This window comes from Nomascus leucogenys, chromosome 1a (assembly GCF_006542625.1).
Source record: "Nomascus leucogenys isolate Asia chromosome 1a, Asia_NLE_v1, whole genome shotgun sequence".
In the NCBI taxonomy this organism is placed as follows: Eukaryota; Metazoa; Chordata; class Mammalia; order Primates; family Hylobatidae; genus Nomascus; species Nomascus leucogenys.
In genome coordinates, this window is record NC_044381.1 from 63,170,106 (window position 1) to 63,188,938 (window position 18,833).

Below are 18,833 nucleotides of genomic sequence, written 5' to 3' on the forward strand. Positions count from 1 at the left end.
ATGTGATGTTCCCCTTCCTGTGTCCATGAGTTCTCATTGTTCAATTCCCACCTATGAGTGAGAACATGCGGTGTTTGTTTTATTGTCCTTGCGATAGTTTACTGAGAATGATGTTTTCCAGTTTCATCCATGTCCCTACAAAGGACACGAACTCATCATTTTTTATGGCTGCATAGTATTCCGTGGTGTATATGTGCCACATTTTCTTAATCCATTCTATCGTTGTTGGACATTTGGGTTGGTTCCAACTCTTTGCTATTGTGAATAGTGCCGCAATAAACATACGTGTGCATGTGTCTTTATAGCAGCATGATTTATAGTCCTTTGGGTATATACCCAGTAGTGGGATGGCTGGGTCAAATGGTATTTCTAGTTCTAGATCCCTGAGGAATCGCCACACTGACTTCCACAATGGTTGAACTAGTTTACAGTCCCACCAACAGTGTCAAAGTGTTCCTATTTCTCCACATCCTCTCCAGCACCTATTGTTTCCTGTTTTTTTAATGATGGCCATTCTAACTGGTGTGAGATGGTATCTCACTGTGGTTTTGATTTGCATTTCTCTGATGGCCAGTGATGATGAGCATTTCTTCATGTGTTTTTTGGCTGCATAAATGTCTTCTTTTGAGAAGTGTCTGTTCATGTCCTTTGCCCACCTTTTGATGGGGTTGTTTGTTTTTTTCTTGTAAATTTGTTTGAGTTCATTGTAGATTCTGGATATTAGCCCTTTGTCAGATGAGTAGGTTGCAAAAATTTTCTCCCATTCTGTAGGTTGCCTGTTCACTCTGATGGTAGTTTCTGTTGCTGTGCAGAAGCTCTTTAGTTTAATTAGATCCCATTTGTCAATTTTGGCTTTTGTTGCCATTGCTTTTGGTGTTTTAGACATGAAGTCCTTGCCCACGCCTATGTCCTGAATGGTATTGCCTAGGTTTTCTTGTAGGATTTTAATGGTTTTAGGTCTAACATTTAAGTCTTTAATCCATTTTGAATTAATTTTTGTATAAGGTGTAAGGAAGGGATCCAGTTTCAGCTTTCTACATATGGCTAGCCAGTTTTCCCAGCACCATTTATTAAATAGGGAATCCTTTCCCCATTTCTTGTTTTTGTCAGGTTTGTCAAAGATCAGATAGTAGTAGATATGCGGCATCATTTCTGAGGGCTCTGTTCTGTTCCATTGATCTATATCTCTGTTGTGGTACCAGTACCATGCTGTTTTGGTTACTGTAGCCTTGTAGTATAGTTTGAAGTCAGGTAGCCTGATGCCTCCAGCTTTGTTCTTTTGGCTTAAGATTGACTTGGCGATGCGGGCTCTTTTTTGGTTCCATATGAACTTTAAAGTAGTTTTATCCAATTCTGTGAAGAAAGTCATTGGTAGCTTGATGGGGATGGCATTATTATTTTAAGGTATGTTCCTTCAATGCCTAGTTTGTTGAAGGTTTTTAACATAAAGGGATGTTGAATTTTGTCGAAAGCTTTTTCTGTGTCTATGAAGATTATCATGTGTTTTTTGTTTTTAGTTCTGTTTATGTGGTGAATCACATTTATTTATTTTTGTATGGTGAACCAACCTTGCATCCTAGGAAAAAAGCCTACTTGATCATGGTGGATACGTTTTTTGATGTGCTGCTGGATTCATCTTGCTAGTATTTTGTTGAGAATTTTTGCTTCTGTGTTCATTAGGGATATTGGCCTGAAGTTTTCTTTTTTTCATTGTGTCTCTGCCAGGTTTGGTTATGAATGATGCTGACCTCATAAAATGAGTTAAGGCAGCATCATTCCTCTTCAATTTTTTGGAATATTTTCAGTAGGATTGGTACCACCTCTTATTTATATGTCTAATAAAATTTGGCTGTGAATCTCTCTGGTCCAGGGCCTTTTCTTGTTGGTAGATTTTTTATTACTAATTCAATTTCAGAACTTGCTATTGGTCTGTTCAGGTATTCAGTTTCTTCCTGGTTCAATCTTGGGAGGTTGTATGTTACAAGGAATTTATCAATTTCCTCTAGGTTTCTAGTTCTTGTGCGTAGAGGTGTCCCTAATAGAGTCTGAGGGTTTTGGGGGTTTTTTTTGTTTGTTTTTTTTGGTTTGTTTTTTTTTTGTATTTCCGTGGGGTCAGTGGTAATGTCATCTTTGTCATTTCTGATTGTGTTTATTTGGATCTTCTCTCTTTTTTCTTTATTAGTCTAGCTAGTGGTCTATCAATCTTATGTATTTTTTCAAAAAACCAACTCTCAGTTCCACTGATTTTTTATTATTATTACACTTTAAGTTCTGGGATACATGTGCAAAACATGCAGGTTTGTTTCATAGGCATACATGTGCCATGGTGGTTTGCTGCACCCATCAACCCATCATCTACAGTAAATATTTCTCCTAATGCTATCCCTCCCCTAGCCCCTCACTCCCTAACAGGCCCCGGCGTGTGATGTTTTCCTCCCTGTGTCCATGTATTCTCATTGTTCAACTCCCACTATGAGTGAGAACATGCAGTGTTTGGTTTTCTGCTCCTGTGTTAGTTTACTGAGAATGATGGTTTCCAGATTCATCCATGTCCCTGCAAAGGTCATGAACTCATCCTTTTCTATGGTTGCATAGTATTCCATAGTGTATATGTGCCACACTTTCTTTATCCAGTCTCTCATTGATGGGCATTGGGGTTGGTTCCAAGTCTTTGCTATTGTGAATAATGCTTCAATAAACATGTGTGCATGTGTCTTCATAGAATGATTTATAATCCTTTGGGTACATACCCAGTAATGGGATTGCTGGGTCAAATGGTATTTCTGGTTCTAGATCCTCGAAGAATCGCCATACTGTCTTCCACAAGGGTTGAACTAATTTACACTCCCAACAGCGAAAAAGTGTTCCTATTTCTCCACATCCTTTCCAGCATCTGTTGTTTCCTGACTTTTTAATGATGGCCATTCTAACTGGTGTGAGATGGTATCTCATTGTGGTTTTGATTTGCATTTCTCTAATGACCAGTGATGATGAACTTTTTTTCATATGTTTGTTGGCTGCATAAATGTCTTCTTTTGAGAAGTGTCTGTTCATATCCTTTGCCCACTTTTTGATGGGGTTGGTTTTTTTTTTGTAAATTTGTTTAAGTTCCTTGTAGATTCTGGATATTAGCTCTTTGTCAGATGCATAGATTGCAAAAATTTTCTCCCATTCTGTAGGTTGCCTGAGCACTCTGATGATAGTTTTTTTTTTTTTTTTTTTTTTTTTTGCTGTGAAGAAGCTCTTTAGTTTAATTAGATCCCATTTGTCAATTTTGGCTTTTGTTGCCATCGCTTTTGGTGTTTTAGTCATGAAGTCTTTGCCCATGCCTGTGTCCTGAATGGTATTGCCTAGGTTTTCTTCTAGGGTTTTTATGGTTTTAGGTTTTATGTTTAAGTCTTTAATCCACCTTGAGTTAATTTTTGTATAAGGTGTAACGAAGGGGTCCAGTTTCACTTTTCTGCCTATGGCTAGCCAGTTTTTCCAACACCATTTATTAAATAGGGAATCCTTTCCCCATTGCTTGTTTTTGTCAGGTTTGTCAAAGATCAGATGGTTGTAGATGTGTGGCATTATTTCTGAGGCCTCTGCTCTGTTCCATTGATGTATATATCTGTTGTGGTACCAGTACCATGCTGTTTTGGTTACTGTAGCCTTGTAGTATAGCTTGAAGATGGGAAGTGTGATGCCTCCAGGTTTGTTATTTTTGCTTAGGATTGTCTTGGCTATGCAGGCTCTTTTTTGGTTCCTTATGAAATTTAAGAGAGTTTTTTTCTAATTCTGTGAAGAAAGTCAACGGTAGCTTGATGGGAATAGCATTGAATCTGTAAATTACTTTGGGCAGTATGGCCATTTTCACGATATTGATTCTTCCTATCCATGAGCAAGGAATGTTTTTCCATTTGTCTGTGTCCTCTCTTATTTCCTTGTGCAGTGGTTTATAGTTCTCCTTGAACAGGTCCATCACATCCCTTGTAAGTTGTATTCCTAGGTATTTTATTCTCTTTGTAGCAATTGTGAATGAGAGTTCACTCATGATTTGGCTGTTTGTCTATTATTGGTGTATAGAAATACTTGTGATTTTTGCACATTGATTTTGTATCCTGAGACTTTGCCGAAGTTGCTTATCAGCTAAAGGAGATTTGAGGCTGAAACAATGGGGTTTTCTGAATATAAAATCATGTCATCTGCAAACAGAAACAATTTGACATCCTCTCTTCCTATTTGAATACCCCTTATTTCTTTCTCTTGCCTGATTTCCCTGGCCAGAACTTCCAATACTATGTTGAATAGGAGTGGTGAGAGAGGGCATCCTTGTCTTGTGCCAGTTTTCAAAGGGAATACTTCCAGCTTTTGCCCATTCAGTATGATATTGGCTGTGGGTTTGTCATAAATAGTTTTTATTATTTTGAGATACATTCCATTAATACCTAGTTTATTGAGAGTTTTTAGCATGAAGGGGTGTTGAATTTTATTGAAGGCCTTTTCTGCATCTATTGAGATAATCATGTGGTTTTTGTCGTTGGTTGTCCAAAGACTCCATGTTCAGCCCTCATTTCAGGAGGGCAGCCTGGCCAGCAGATTGCTCCAGGCAATTGGCAAAATACTTCTGTTGTGGGGACATGCAAGATCGGGTAGCCAGAATGGTTCTGCTACATTGATTTGTTTGTATAAGCACAGGTCCCACATACCCCAGGAGTGGCACTGCTCCTTCACAGCACTTATACAATCTGAAAGTATGCTGTTCATGAGTTTATTTGCTTACTTCCGAGTACTTCCCCACCACCAATAGGATGTAAGCTCTGTGAAGAAGTTGACTTTAGCTACCTTGTTTGTCACTGGACGTTCAATGACAAATCAGTTCCCAGCAGAGAGAGTATTCAATAAATACCTGTTGATGAGATAAATGAATTACTGCACGAAATAATGTAATTTAATTACAGACTTCTCCTCTAGACTGTAATCTCTCAAGACAAAGTATTCTGCTTTATACATCTTGGTCCTCATGCTGGCATACTGCCTCCCATATGAGGAGGCATGAAAGTATCTTTGAAGGCATAAATAAATGAACAGATGAATGAGTGAATGAATGAACATATGCTATCTACACTAGAAGTTCTTAATTTTATCCTCACATTAGAATCACTGAGGAACTTTTAAAAACTGCAGTGCCCAGGACCAATTAAACTGGAATCTGTGGGGGTATGCCCCAGGCATGAGTATATTTTAAAGCTCTTTAGGCAATTCCAAGTGCACAGCCATAGTTGAGAATAGGGTGACCAGCCACCAGGTTTATTCAGGATTGACACATCTCCCAGAGTGCAGGAATTTAAATGCTAACACTGTGACTACACTGGGCAAGCCTGGACGGCTGAGAACCACTGATCCAAACTGTCACCCACGGCCATTCTTGAGTGATGTATTTTCAATTTTTGAAAGTCAAGACTCATTGGTTTCATGCTTTCATTTGACACTTGCCTAATTACATTCAGGCCTGTAGCTCACCTTGACCTCAATAACTGCTTCCTGCTATGTGTTCCTGTTCAGGCTCGTGCTGCTATTATTGACTTGGGTGACATACTAATTTGTAACATACAAATGGCAAAGGGAATGATTAAACCATTCCAGCAAGTCAGCACCAACCAGTAGACCAGCTAAAGAAGCAAAGAAACATGTAAAGTGCTACCTTTCCAAATGCAATAGCAATGAGCCTTCACTTCTTTTCCTCTCCAAATTGATGACAGAACATTTTGACACATTTCTACTTATCACTTGTGTCTGCCAGTTATCCTGGTATGAGTGTGCAGTCCCTGTTGTTACCTGAGGAGATAATTTTTAATGGAAAATTCCACATGAAAGCTGAAATGATATTCATCATTGTAAACACTAATAAATTTACTCCAAGTATGTGGTCGATAATAAACCCATCAATGTGTGGACACCAGAATCAGAAATGCTCTTCAACCTATGAAGGGAACAGAGCACCACAGCTCTTGAGGGCCTTGTTACTCAAAGCGTGGCCCCAGATCAGCAGCAGCGGCCTCACCTGGGAGCTGGTTAGAAACACAGAACCTTAGGCCCCACCCAAGAGCTACTGAATCAGAAGGTCTGCAGCTGGGACCCAAGAACCTGTGTCTTAAAAAGTTCTCCGAATTGTACTTATGCATGGTAAAATTTGAGAAGTGTTCACTTAGCAAACATTTTTTGCCTAATTTATAACGTCAGTATCTCAGAGCCCAGAGGGAAGAGGCGAGGGTAAGCAGGAAAGGAGGCACACAGCGCAGTAGTTCCCAGCCTCTGCTGCACATTGGAAGCACCTGGAGAGCTTTAAAAAGATCCACGCCTGGATCCCATCCCAAGCAACATGATTTAATTGGTATGGGATGCACCCTGGGCAAAGCTCCCCAGGTGATTCTAATCTGCAGCAAAGTTTGGGAATCACTGATATGAGTTAACCACCAGGAACCCTGCCCCCCCTCCTCATTGTTTCTGGCCTTGACTGCTGGCGAACCCAGAGGAATGAACAGCATATACATTTGCTATATTTCTTTCCTAAACATCAGAAGCAGCGATGATGAAGAAGAATTCTCTGGATCTGACTCTCACCTCTAGTTTGATGAATACTTGTTCCATTTACCCTGTTAGTAGCTGTTTTATCTTTGGCTGTTCAACCTCCCTGGATCTCAGTAGTCTCATATGTTTCAATGAGACAGGAGACAATAAGACCCAGTCCCCAGATTAACTGGGATGTTACATATGACATGTGGAAGTGCCTAATACTTTGCCCAGCACATATTTGATGTTTAAAAACTCTGAGACGAGGAAGGTTGTCTCTTTATCCTCCTCCCCAATTGTGAGATATCCAGCAGCATGAAGCTTGGCAATTATTTAGGGGTGTCTCTTCCTCAGTGCACTAAGGGTGTTGGTGAACTGTGAAAAACCTGTTTAAACAGAAATCACTTATACAATCTCATTTCAGTCTCACACCCCAGCCACATAAACCGGATATTTATTGCCTCCATTTCGCAGATAATCAACAGTGGCTGAGAGGAGTCCACACACCCACAGGGACTCTCACTTGGGCCCCCTGCCTGGAGCCTAATGTTCCTTTCGTTACTGCACTGCCTCCATTTCCAGCTTCCCCTCCAGCTGCTTGGCAGGCTGCCTCTATGGACAGGATGCAGTCACCTAGATGAGCTCTGGGCCGATAAAACTTCCTGTGATGAGAGAAATGTTCTATATCTGTGCTTTCCAGTTCAGTAGTCACTAGCCACATGGAACTATTAAGTTCTTAAAGTGTGGCTAGACTGACTGAGGAATTATAACTTTAATTTTATTTAATTTTAATTAATTTAAACTTAGCCACCTGTGAACCGCACAGCTCTAGAGACAGACTCTGGAGAAAAATGAGAACCTGGGAAATAGTTCCAATGGTTTCTACCCACAAACCAAAGTAAACCTAAGCCGCTGGTTTGCCTCTCTGTTAAAAGACCTTCCTAACTCTTTTTCAGGAAAGTGGCAAGTTGGTACACTAGTTGATGAGAGCACCCTCCCCATGCAAAATACTATTCAAGTGATGCCTTGAAACCAGAGATTGGCCAGCATAAGCAAAATGTGTGGTAGAGCAGAGCTTCTCAAACTTGAGTGTGCGCACAAGTCATCTGGGATCTTGTGAAAATACAGATTCTGGTTTAGTGGGTCTGGGACAGGGTCTGAGGCTTGCCTTTCAAACAAGCGCCAGGGTAGCACTGCTGCAGCTGCTCTGTGAACCACACTTCGCCTAGCCAGACCGTAGAGCAGTGCTGCTCACCAGGCCAGTTTTGCCTCCCTTCACACATGGGGGCATTTGGCAATGTCTGGAGACATTTTTGAGCATCGTGTCTGGAAGGATGGGGGTGGGAAATGCTATTGACATCTACTGGGTTCAGTCAAGCTGTGCTATTAATAATCTACAATGAACTTGTATGCATGCATCAAAATATCACATGCATACCATAAACACGTACAATTATTACATATCAAAAAAGCATGGAGTTTCAAAGACCTTCTTTATAAAAAATTTTTTAAAATATAATAATAATCTACAATATACAGGAGAGCCCCGTGACAAAGAGTTACCCAAAATGTTAATAATACCAAGTTTCAGAAACCTGCTCTATAGCCAAGTCGGCTCTTTGGGAATAGGGGCATTAATGACAGAGGGATGGAGCAGGTGCTCTTGGTGTAATAACTGACCGTTGTTTTCTCTCTTCCACTCTTTTCTCCCATTTGTCCTCACACAGGAGCCAATGCCTCGGCCCCAGACCAACTGAGCTTAGCTTTAGCCTGGAACAGAGTCGACATCGCTCGCAGCCAGATCTTTATTTACGGGCAACAGTGGCCGGTAGAGTATATATCGTCTCCCATGAAAAGCCCACTTTGGTTGGGCAAGGGTATTTGTTTAAGAAGCCTCTGAGATCGGCTCAGAAAACAATTGCCTTTTCTTTAAGATGGAACGTGTTCCTTGGTAGCAAAGTCCCTGTCCTGGGCTCCCTTTCTCATATTTAGGAAAGCACCGCCATCTAGTGGAAATTTCAACTGAACCCAACTCCAAATATTTCCATTCTATGAGTTGTCTTTAATAGCAATTTTCAGCTGCAAATGACGCCATTTATTTGAATACATCTGTAAAAATATAAGACAAATCTGTATTAACTAAAATTAAGGAAGGGGTAGAATTATTAATTTGCTTCTGATTGTCTTTGATGGGGGCAAAGGGAAGGGTCACACCTCAGGATGCAGAATTAGCAGGCTTCCCTCTGTAGTCGCCATCTGGTCCTGGTGGCTGAGCACAGGTCCTCCCTATTTGCAAAGAACAACACGAGGAAACCAATGCTTTATATAACTGTTCTTGGTTTGCTTCCCTCAATTGACTTTACCAAAAATAAAAATTTGAGAGATTGGCCATCAGGTGGAATATGTGTGCATCCACGGGAGGCAGTCCAGCAGCCTGAAACTTGGTTTCTGTGTCTGGAATCACAGCACTCACCGGCAGGCCTTATCTTACTCCTTCCTTTCCCCTAGAGAGTTTCTGCCTGGGATGGAGCCCCTGTCTTCATTCGGTGCTGGTGGATTGCTAACATGGAAAGATTTGTCAGAGTCTAGACCCTGTGACATTTTTGTGAAATGAGTTAAATAAAAATCTAAGCCACGGGCAAATCCAGAAAGTAGGCTGGTTGTTCTGTTATGTTTTGTTTTGTTTTCAGTTAGGTGACATCTTTGTGGTCTTGCTTCTACACAGAGACCCAGCATTGATTTAGGGCCTTTGGTCTGTTGACTTGGGTCCCTCTTCTCAAGTCGGCCTGGGGTCTCCCTCAGAGCCTAAGGATAACAAAAATGAAGACAGCAAAGTGCCCCCTTTGACACTTCACTGGTGTTGAGAAGTTTGATCAGATAATTTCAAGGGAAAAAACCTTGTGAACCCTTGCACCTTCTTGGGATCCAGTACAAGAGATTCAGGGAAGAAATAGTTTTGGGAACTAGAAATGCTTGACTTCTATTTGCAAAGACAGGCCCCCAAACATGGGAGAGGTTGTGGCTGTCCCAAAAGTGAATCTGTGAACAGTCTTGCTAGCATGTTCTTAGATGTGCTGAAGGTTTACCAGATGTCAAAGGCATCCGTTTATAAGCTGTTCAAGTGAACACTAAAGAACTGCATCCCTAGATAGACCCTGGGGCAGACTAACTCAGTGACTTGGTTTGCAGGTGGGATCTCTGGAGCAAGCCATGTTGGATGCCTTAGTTCTGGACAGAGTGGATTTTGTGAAATTACTCATAGAGAATGGAGTAAGCATGCACCGTTTTCTCACCATCTCCAGACTAGAGGAATTGTACAATACGGTAGGGCCAAACTACGGCACTTTTTATTTTCTTTTTTTTGTTTGTTTTACCTTCTCCTGCCCCCCATATGCCTGTGATTCTTTTCCCTTCTCCCCTCCAAATGCATGGTTCATTCATCACAAATACTCCCTTAGACCTACATAGATGACAAACACCAAGTCACCAAGATTCCGCTTGTTTTAATTGCTCAGTTGTCAGCATCTAAGGCAAAAAGTTATGTCATAACCTAAGTGTATCATTCTCATATTCTTATACAAAGCCACAAGGCTCTGGAGATGAGAACACAGGTTGTTCTGTAAGCCCAGATGGTGTTAGAGGCAATTAGCAAAGGAGGATTGATTTAACTCTAAGCGTAAAAAAAGGCTGATTAAGTATCCTGCACCATTTTTTATCCTCAGAGCTATGAAGTTCATTCTTCATAGTTCAGCTATAAAGTGGAAGAAAAGGTAAAATATCTCTGTTTTGAGTCACTCAAAAATTTTGGTTTTGTTTTGTTTTTTAGCTTAGTAATGATTTGTTAAGTTACTCACTAGGGATACCAATGAGTAATCATAGGTGAAACTACTGTTTATGAAGTTATTGAGAGCATTCACACGAGTTAAGTGCATTGGCTCTGAGCTCATACTAAAATCCAGTGAAGTTTAAAGAGCAGAAATTTTTCCCTGTTTAACAGATGAGGAAACTGAGGCTGTCTTAGTCCATTTGTACTACTATAATAAGATGCCTGAGACTCAGTAATTTATAAACAACAGAAATTTATTTCTCTGGGTTCTGCATAATTTATAAACAACAGAAATTTATTTCTCTGGATTCTGCATAATTTATAAACAACAGAAATTTATTTCTCTGGGTTCTGCAGTCTGGAGAGTCTAAAATCGAGGCTCTGGCAAGTTCAGTGTCTGGCGAAGGCTGCTTTTTGCTTCCAAAATGGCACCTTGTTTTTGCTTTCTCCAGAAGGGACAAATGCTGTGTCCTCACAAGGCAGAAGAGACAGAGGGCAAAAGGCCTGAATGTTGTGTGAAGCTTCTCTTATAATGACCTTAATCCCCCTCACAAAGGAGGAACCCTCAGGACCTAATCACCTCCCAAAGGCCCCACTTCTTTTCTATTATTATTATTATTATACTTAAAGTTCTGGGATACATGTGCAGAATGTGCAGGTTCATTACACAGGTATACACGTTAAAGGCCCCACTTCTTAATACTAGTACATTGGAAATTAAGTTTCAACATGAATTTTGGAGAGGACACAAACATTCAAACCATAGCAGAGGCCAAGGTGAATTCAAGGTCACAAAACTCCTAAGAAAGAAGCCAGTAAGTACTGAACCCAAGCTTCTGCCTCTGAGATTATTCTACCCCTCATTTTTAACAATGTCTCTGTCCCATCACGCAGAGGGCAAGCAGGATGGAGCTTATTTCCTGTCCCCAGCCAGTAGTAGTTGTTAGATGGTGCCACCCTGGCACTATCTGCAAAAAATAGAAACAGGTTAGCAGAATGTCTCCTGGTCTCTGTTTTCTCCACAGACTTTTCTTGGTTCAGCATACTGAGACTTTCAGGAAGAATAATGGGTTTTCAACTAAAAAAATAAATAAAGACAAGCGTTGAATGGCCTATCAATTAGAGAATCAAGGGAGTAATTTATTCCAAAGACTGGGGTGTGGGGGTGGGTAGGAAAATTCTAGACTGAGGAAGGCCAGTAAGTTTGATCACTTCAATCTGCTGGTGGTGGCTTCCCGGAATATTTTGTTGAGGATTATGGAACAGTAAATAGCCTCAGTAATAATAATAGCTAACACTGATTGGCATTAAGCACAATTTTTAATAGCTTTATAAACATTATATCATTTAATCCTCACAACAACCCCATCAGATAAAGTGATACTATCATTCCCATTTTAAAGATGATAAAATTGAGTCACAGTTAAGTTGCTTGCCCACATTCAGAGCCAGTAAGCAGCAGAGGTGTAGAGCCAGGCACTCTGACTCCAGAGTCTGTAGGCTGAATCACTGCACAATCCAGCATCCCCTCAGTGGAAAAAGAGTTCTGATGGGTATGTCCACATGAATGGGCAAGTCATTCCAGCAGTTCATAGACCTGTCTCAGTACTTGAATTGTTGCAACAGTGCTTAAGAATTTGCCATTGGCTGGGCGCAGTGGCCTCCCAGCACTTTGGGAGGCCAAGGCGGATGGATCACTTGAGGTCAGGAGTTTGAGACCAGCCTGGCCAACATGATGAAACTCCGTCTCTACTAAAAATACAAAATTTAGCTGGGTATGGTGGTGCACACCTGTAATCCCAGCTACTCTGGAGGCTGAGACAGGAGAATCCCTTGAACCCTGGAGGCGGAGGTTGCAGTGAGCTGAGATCACACCACCGCACTCCAGCCTGGGTGACAGAGTGAGACTAACTTAAAAAAAAAAAAAAAAAAAGCCATCACTATTTTAGATTCTCTAATCGTCTCAACAGATTTAGCAAATAAAATACAGGATGTCCAGTTAAATGTGGATTTCAGATTAACAACAGACAATTTTGTTATATCCCAAAGACTGCATGGGATATACTTAGGTTAAAATTGCCCAAAGATTGCATGGGATATACTTAGGTTAAAATTGTACATTGTTTATCTGAAATTCAAATTTAATTAGGCATCTTGGATTTTATCTGACATTCCTATTCCTAAAAGACAATAGAATGGCAACTTATTTCACTTTATATTTACCTCAAACAAACATCCATCATTTTTACAAAACTCTCTTTTTCCCAAACAGTCTGTGGCTTTTTCTTTAAATCAAGTTACAGCAAACTGTCATCCAAATCCAGCCTGCTGCCTGTTTCTGTATGGGCTGCAAGCTAAGATTTTTTTTTTTTTTTACATTTTTAATGGTTGAAACAATCAAAAGAAAAATGCTATGTTCTATGACACATTAAAATAATATGAGATTTGACTTTCTGTGCCCATAATTAAAATTTCATTGAATCATAACCAAGCTCATTTGTTACATATGATCTATGGCTACTTGCACATTACAACAGCAGAGTTGAACAGTTTCAGTAAAGACTGTGTGACCCACAAAGTCTAATTTACTCTCAGGCCTTTTACAGAAAAAGTTGGCCAACCCTTTTCTTGGACAATTTCTCATTCATGATGGGTAATAAACAAGTTGCGACGGCAGAGTGCCCAAGTGTATTTCCAATGAGGTCAATGAGTCCCTTTGTTCTCCCACCCTCATCCCGGCCCCCGGCTGCAAAACTGACTTCTTCCATCATATTTTGGCCTAGCTGTCAACAGAGCTGACAACCTCCCTTACAAAGTTTGAACCTAGAACCTCAAATACATTTGCTTGAGGAAATACAATTCAAAAGTCTGCCAACGTGTTTGTTTAGAAGAAACAGGTATGGCCGGTATGGTAGCTTATGCCTATAATCCCAGCACTTTGGGAGGCTGAGGTGGGAGGATTGCTTGAGGCCAGGAATTCAAGACCAGCCTGGGCAACATAGTGAGACCCCATCTCTAAAAAAAATTTTTTTTAACAAAAACATTAGCCAGGCATGGTGTTGTGTACCTGTAGTCCCAGCGACCCAGGAGGCTAAGGTGTGCCCAAGAGTTCGAGGCTGCAGTGAGCTGTGATTATGCCATTGCACTCCAGCCTGGGTAACAGAAGACCCTGTATTAAAAAAAAAAAATCACTGACAAAGCTTTTCATCTGCAAATGGGGACAATTTAAAAGAAAGAAAGAAAAGGCAGATACACTGAGCAACTAGAACAAGGTCCATCTTAATGAACTGCCCTCCACCAGCCAGAGCCCTTCCTTCCAGATCCTTCTTGCCTTGCCAACTAGAGCCCCTGACTAGCAAAACTGTTTGATTCTTCTTTATTGTTTTCAGAGACATGGGCCCTCAAATACATTGTACCACTTGGTCAGGGATGTCAAAAAGGTAAGAACCCTCTCGACTGCAGGTCGGAGGCCCTGTCTTGACTGCTTCCTGTGATTAGAGAGTGCCTCCGTTTTGCATGAGCTGCCAGAGTATTCCTCTCCCTATCAGGCGCCACTCATTTCAGAACAGAGTGTGTGTGTGTGTGTGTGTGTGTGTCTGTTAACTCTGATGCTTCTATTCATGATGCAGCTGTGGTGTTATCTCCAATCACCGTGCTTTTAGATGCTTTTGGTGGTCATAATGCTTTTGGGTAGCGGAACTCTCGGCTTTCCCCGTGCCAAGTGGATTTATGCCATTACCTGTATTTTTCCATATGCCCCTCACTGTTTGGGGAGTTGGTTTCCATGCTGCCTGACTGACCACAAGAGTAAATCTTCATTCACCAGCTCCTGATACAATGTCACATCTAGCATTACATAGAGTGTAGTAAGTAAGCATAGCTCCAAATTTTCTAAAAACAGGGACTAAAATATAAACATGCATTCCATTCTTCTAACATTCTATTTTTTCCAGAATATTTTTTCACACTTTTCATCTCATTGGATGGGAAAAAAATGTTGGTAGGTATGGATCAGGTAGAATTATTTTCATTTTACAGATGAGGAAGCCGAACTACAAGGAGATGAGAGCTATATTGGCAGTTAGTGAAGAGCTAGGTTTAAAGTTCAGTTCCTTTTATTAATAATTATAAAATAATAATAGTCATGAGCTAGTGATGACTAGGTACACAGCATTGCTGCATACTTTCAGTGCATCTTAATTCATTTAATCTTCACAACAATTCTATGAAATAGAATTATTATTTTATTATTACAGGCTAGGCACAGTGACTCATGCCTGTAATCCCAGCACTTTGGGGGCCCAAGGTGGGTGGATCACCTGAGGTCAGGGGTTCAAAGCCAGCCTGGTCTGGTCAACATGGTGAAACCCTGCCTCTACTAAAAATACAAAAATTAGCCAGGCATGGTGGCGTACACCTGTAATCTCATCTACTTGGGAGGCTGAGGCAGGAGAATCACTTGAACCCAGGAGGTGGAGGCTGAAGTGAGCCGAGATCATGCCACTGCACTCCAGCCTGAGCAACAGAGTGAGATTCCATCAAAAAATTATTATTTTATTATTATAATATAGTTTTATTCCCATATAAAGACAAGAAGAATGAAGTATAGGGAGATTCTGTTTAATCTTAGCCAAGTGCTTGTTCTTTTGCCCCATATTATCTCCTTCAGAGGTAGCTTGAGTTCTGAACCCTTAAATCCATCCCAGAAAGTGATGTTTTAATTCCAAAAAATAAAACAGAAGATGGCACTGCCCCTGCCCCATACATATGTGCCCATACACACATGCACACATATGCCCACTATCACCACTTGGTAACAATTCTTCACCAAAGTCCACAGGACATATTCAGAGAAAGCTACAAAGTGAAGTCAAAAATACAGTATGATTTCTTCATCTCACAGGAAGTGATTGGCTAGAATTGCCCTTAGGCGTCCTGTAACTACTTTTTTATTTTTCCTTTGAAAGGCCAAGCAAAGGTTTTGGGGCTACTTATAATGTACCTATTCACCTGCTGGACCTTTGCTAAGAATGAGTAAAGGATATAAAAATAACACACAAAAAATCAAAATCTCCATCCTTTGGCCCTTGCAAACTTTCCTCCCATCTCTATACCACCTTAATGAAGGACTTTTCATCTACTTGAGTGGGTGAAGCCTGTAGTTCTTTCAAAACAAGGGGAGAAAACACTTGCAATCTGTACTCCCAACTCAACAACCACTTTCCTGAGGTTGTATCTTTCACTGGTCTACCCATTCCATGCCACCGTAGTAGATCTACCCTCAACAAACCCATTTCTCTTTCCTTTGAAACTTCCAGTTTTGTCTAATTCATCCTGGCTGAAAATTGCCTGAAAACTAAACTCAGAAGATTAGAAGTAGACACATTGAATGTGTCTTCTTCAGCGAGATAGTTGTTGCTCATGTTCAATCAAATGTTTTGAGTTTTTCTAAAGCAATGGCTTCGAGTATTCTCTCCTTCACCTTAAGTTAATCTCTGTCCCTGAAGGAAGTGTGAGGTTTTCTAAAGAGGCAGCTATGCCTTTGTCCCTCAATCCCAGTCATCACCAACCCAAACCTTTAAAAAAAGTCGCTCATCCAATTGAATGACCCAGCCTTCCAGCAATAATGTCTTGTCTAATTTTCAAAGGGATTTTTGCAGTTAGATTTCACTGAGTATAAATTATTAAAATCCCTCTCGTTACTTTATTTTCCCCATAGGACTCTGCTTTGCAATATTATTTTCTCTTTTCTGAAATCCCTTGAGCTGCCTTTTGCATTTGCTCACGTCACTTGTATGATTAGAAGGCATGTAAAGTATCTCTAAGGTAGGGTTTTTTGTAGCTTCTCAGCTAAAGATGTACCTGAAAAATAATATAGACTAACAAGAAAGAACAGGATGGTAAGAATTTGGGAGGAAGAAGGAATAAAAGCAGCCTTTTTTTTCCTTTTAAGTATGATCCAAATATTAGAGCAAGAAATCATTATATAAGCATACATTTACCATTTACTTACAAATTTAGTAACTGGAAAAGATGATAACAAGTGACCAAGAATAGTACTGAACTGGTCTAGAAATAATTTATCCTTTCACCTGGAAAAAGAGACTGCCAATACGACAGGGAGACACAGAAAGCCAAGTTTAAGTTCTTTCCTTGGGAAAAAGTAGAAGCAGGAAATGCAGAATGCATTATTTCCAGGACCAAGGTAAGTATCTGATGATGGGAGAGCGAAAAAGATGAACAATAGTAGTCACCGGAGTCACACTGCCTATATGTTCTATGGATTAAGGGAGCTGAAAATGAAGTCTTTTGTTTGTTTTGTGTTTGGGGAAGAAGTGAATAAGGGAGAAATTAACATTGGTGCACAACTTTCTCAGGTGACTTTCAGCAATTTTCAGGTGACTTTCAGGTGGTTTCAAGTGACTTCCAGCAATTTAGGCCAATAAGATAATCAAAGGCTACAAAACTAGAGTTAAAATGCAAAGAAAATCTTGGGAACTTAAAGCAATTTTCAAAATTAAGGAACATAATAATAATTAACATGTGCTTTCTTCTTTACAATTATGTGGGGAAATATATGTGTGCATATATATTTAATCTGGACAAAATTAATGAATAAGTTACTAACTCTGGTACAAAACGCTATTCATGAGTTAGGAACACAGTCCTAGGCCTTAAGCATAGTGTTTGATAATACAGCTGTAAAATTATATGTAAATAACTCTTAAGAACCACAGGAATGCATTGAGGAATTATCAGACCATCATAAGTCAATCAGCATGACATCTCCAGTTCACCTCTTCTTTGAGACCAACAGAACTGAATGTGGGGAATTGCTCCCAAGCTTGTTTTGAAATCTCAAATTATTTATATCAAGGGAAAAATCTAGGAGCAATGAGGTAAAAAGAGTGGCACTTCAGCATTAATCAGAAATTTAAATTGTTTTAAACCAACCCAGTTCCCTGAACTATTTTCATGCATAAATCCATTGAATGTACCAATGCTCTCATATTAAACCAGAGTGGCCCAAGTCTGTCTGCTTTTCTGTGGAATATAACCTGCCATTTTAGTAGCTGTCTGCTCAATTTGTGCCTCTGTATGTTTTAAAGTAGTTTTTTCCTTTCTTAAATGTGCTAATACTTCAAATTACCTATACTATCCTTCCCCACCAAAAGAGGATGCTATTTCAGTATTAGGTGGAAGTAGTGGTGAAATTATGATAATTTAAAGTTCATTTACATGGGAATTAAGACCCAGAGCTTTTCAGAATGAAAAAAAAAAAAAAAAAAGCATTTCAGACACACTTTGAGTAAGGAAAGGGCATTTGCATAATCCCATCTGCTAAATGCATGGAAATTTGCAAAAGCATTATTATATTTCAGAGGATTGGTTGCCCGACATATTGCCATGTTAAGGGGCTGTACATTGGGTTGATGTCCTCTTTTCCCCTGAGCTCTCACCAGATGAAGCCCCTACCGGGTGATTACTCACACCAACTGCAGTCCACTTTTCTTTATTATACAAGCTGTCCCAGGGGAGTCTTTTCTTCACACTTCCTTGGTAAACCTGACAACCAGCAATCATTTTATATCTTATGTATATCAGAAGGAACCAATCTTGTTTTGAAGGCTTGTCATGAGTTTCAAAGGAAAACAGTTTTCCTAAACAGTTGAGATCTGATAGTGATATCATGAGCTGACATCTGAAAAACCCCAATCATTTTGAAGAGCAGATCTAATAAGTGAATTTAAACTATCCTTTTCATTAAAAGGTTTCCTTATGCATGGCACGAAGTAAACCTTAGCTTCAGGTTAGTAGTTCATAGCATGAAAAAAGAAGACAACATTTTCAAGTTGTCAAATCGTACCTACCCATAGAACCCAAGCCTGTCTAGCAAATTATTTGAATCACATGACCTCCCATTGTTAAGGCATGAAATGGGAAATAATACTTCAGGCTTTACCAATTACCAAAGTCATTACCGAAGGGGGAGGGGGAAGTGCTAGAACAGAAACAGCAGGCAGAATGACTGTTCCTCCAGTATCCTTTTTGACTTCTAATTTGACAAGGACCCAGGCAAAGGAAGACTCCTCCAGAAGGTGTTTGGACTTTACCTGTTGGCATGTGAGGTAATGCTCACCTTCTCTGCTTTTTCCAGAGGAGCTGGATGCACTGAGCACCACCCCATCCCCGTCTATCCTTTTACCGTCCCTTGTCTCCAAGCCTCTGGTTCCACTAACCAAACTCCAGGGGATCATTGGAAGCTACATCAACCTTGGAAGCTCTGAACAGGGTCTTTGGCCAGTGGGCCGAAAGGAGTAAGAGCAGCCTGCCAGGTAGTGGTCATGCAGTTGGATTTTTAGAAATAGGGTCTTAGAAGTCACTGTGTCCAAGCCACCTATTTTCACAGCATAAACTAAGGTACAGAGAGAGGAAGTGATCTGGCCAGAGT

The 18,833-nt window shown here is 40.3% G+C and overlaps 1 protein-coding gene across 16 annotated transcripts in view; it reads left to right on the top strand.

Annotated features, from left to right (window-relative positions):
* Window positions 1–18,833, top strand: part of TRPM3 (transient receptor potential cation channel subfamily M member 3) — a 920,678-nt gene that overhangs the window by 798,597 nt on the left and 103,248 nt on the right. For all 16 annotated transcript variants that reach the window (XM_030810005.1, XM_030810016.1, XM_030810007.1 and 13 more), the window contains exons 10-12: window positions 8,283–8,383; window positions 9,745–9,879; window positions 13,771–13,821. In XM_030810005.1, coding sequence (XP_030665865.1) covers window positions 8,283–8,383; window positions 9,745–9,879; window positions 13,771–13,821 — 287 coding nt within the window. The remainder of the gene's footprint in view (window positions 1–8,282; window positions 8,384–9,744; window positions 9,880–13,770; window positions 13,822–18,833) is intronic.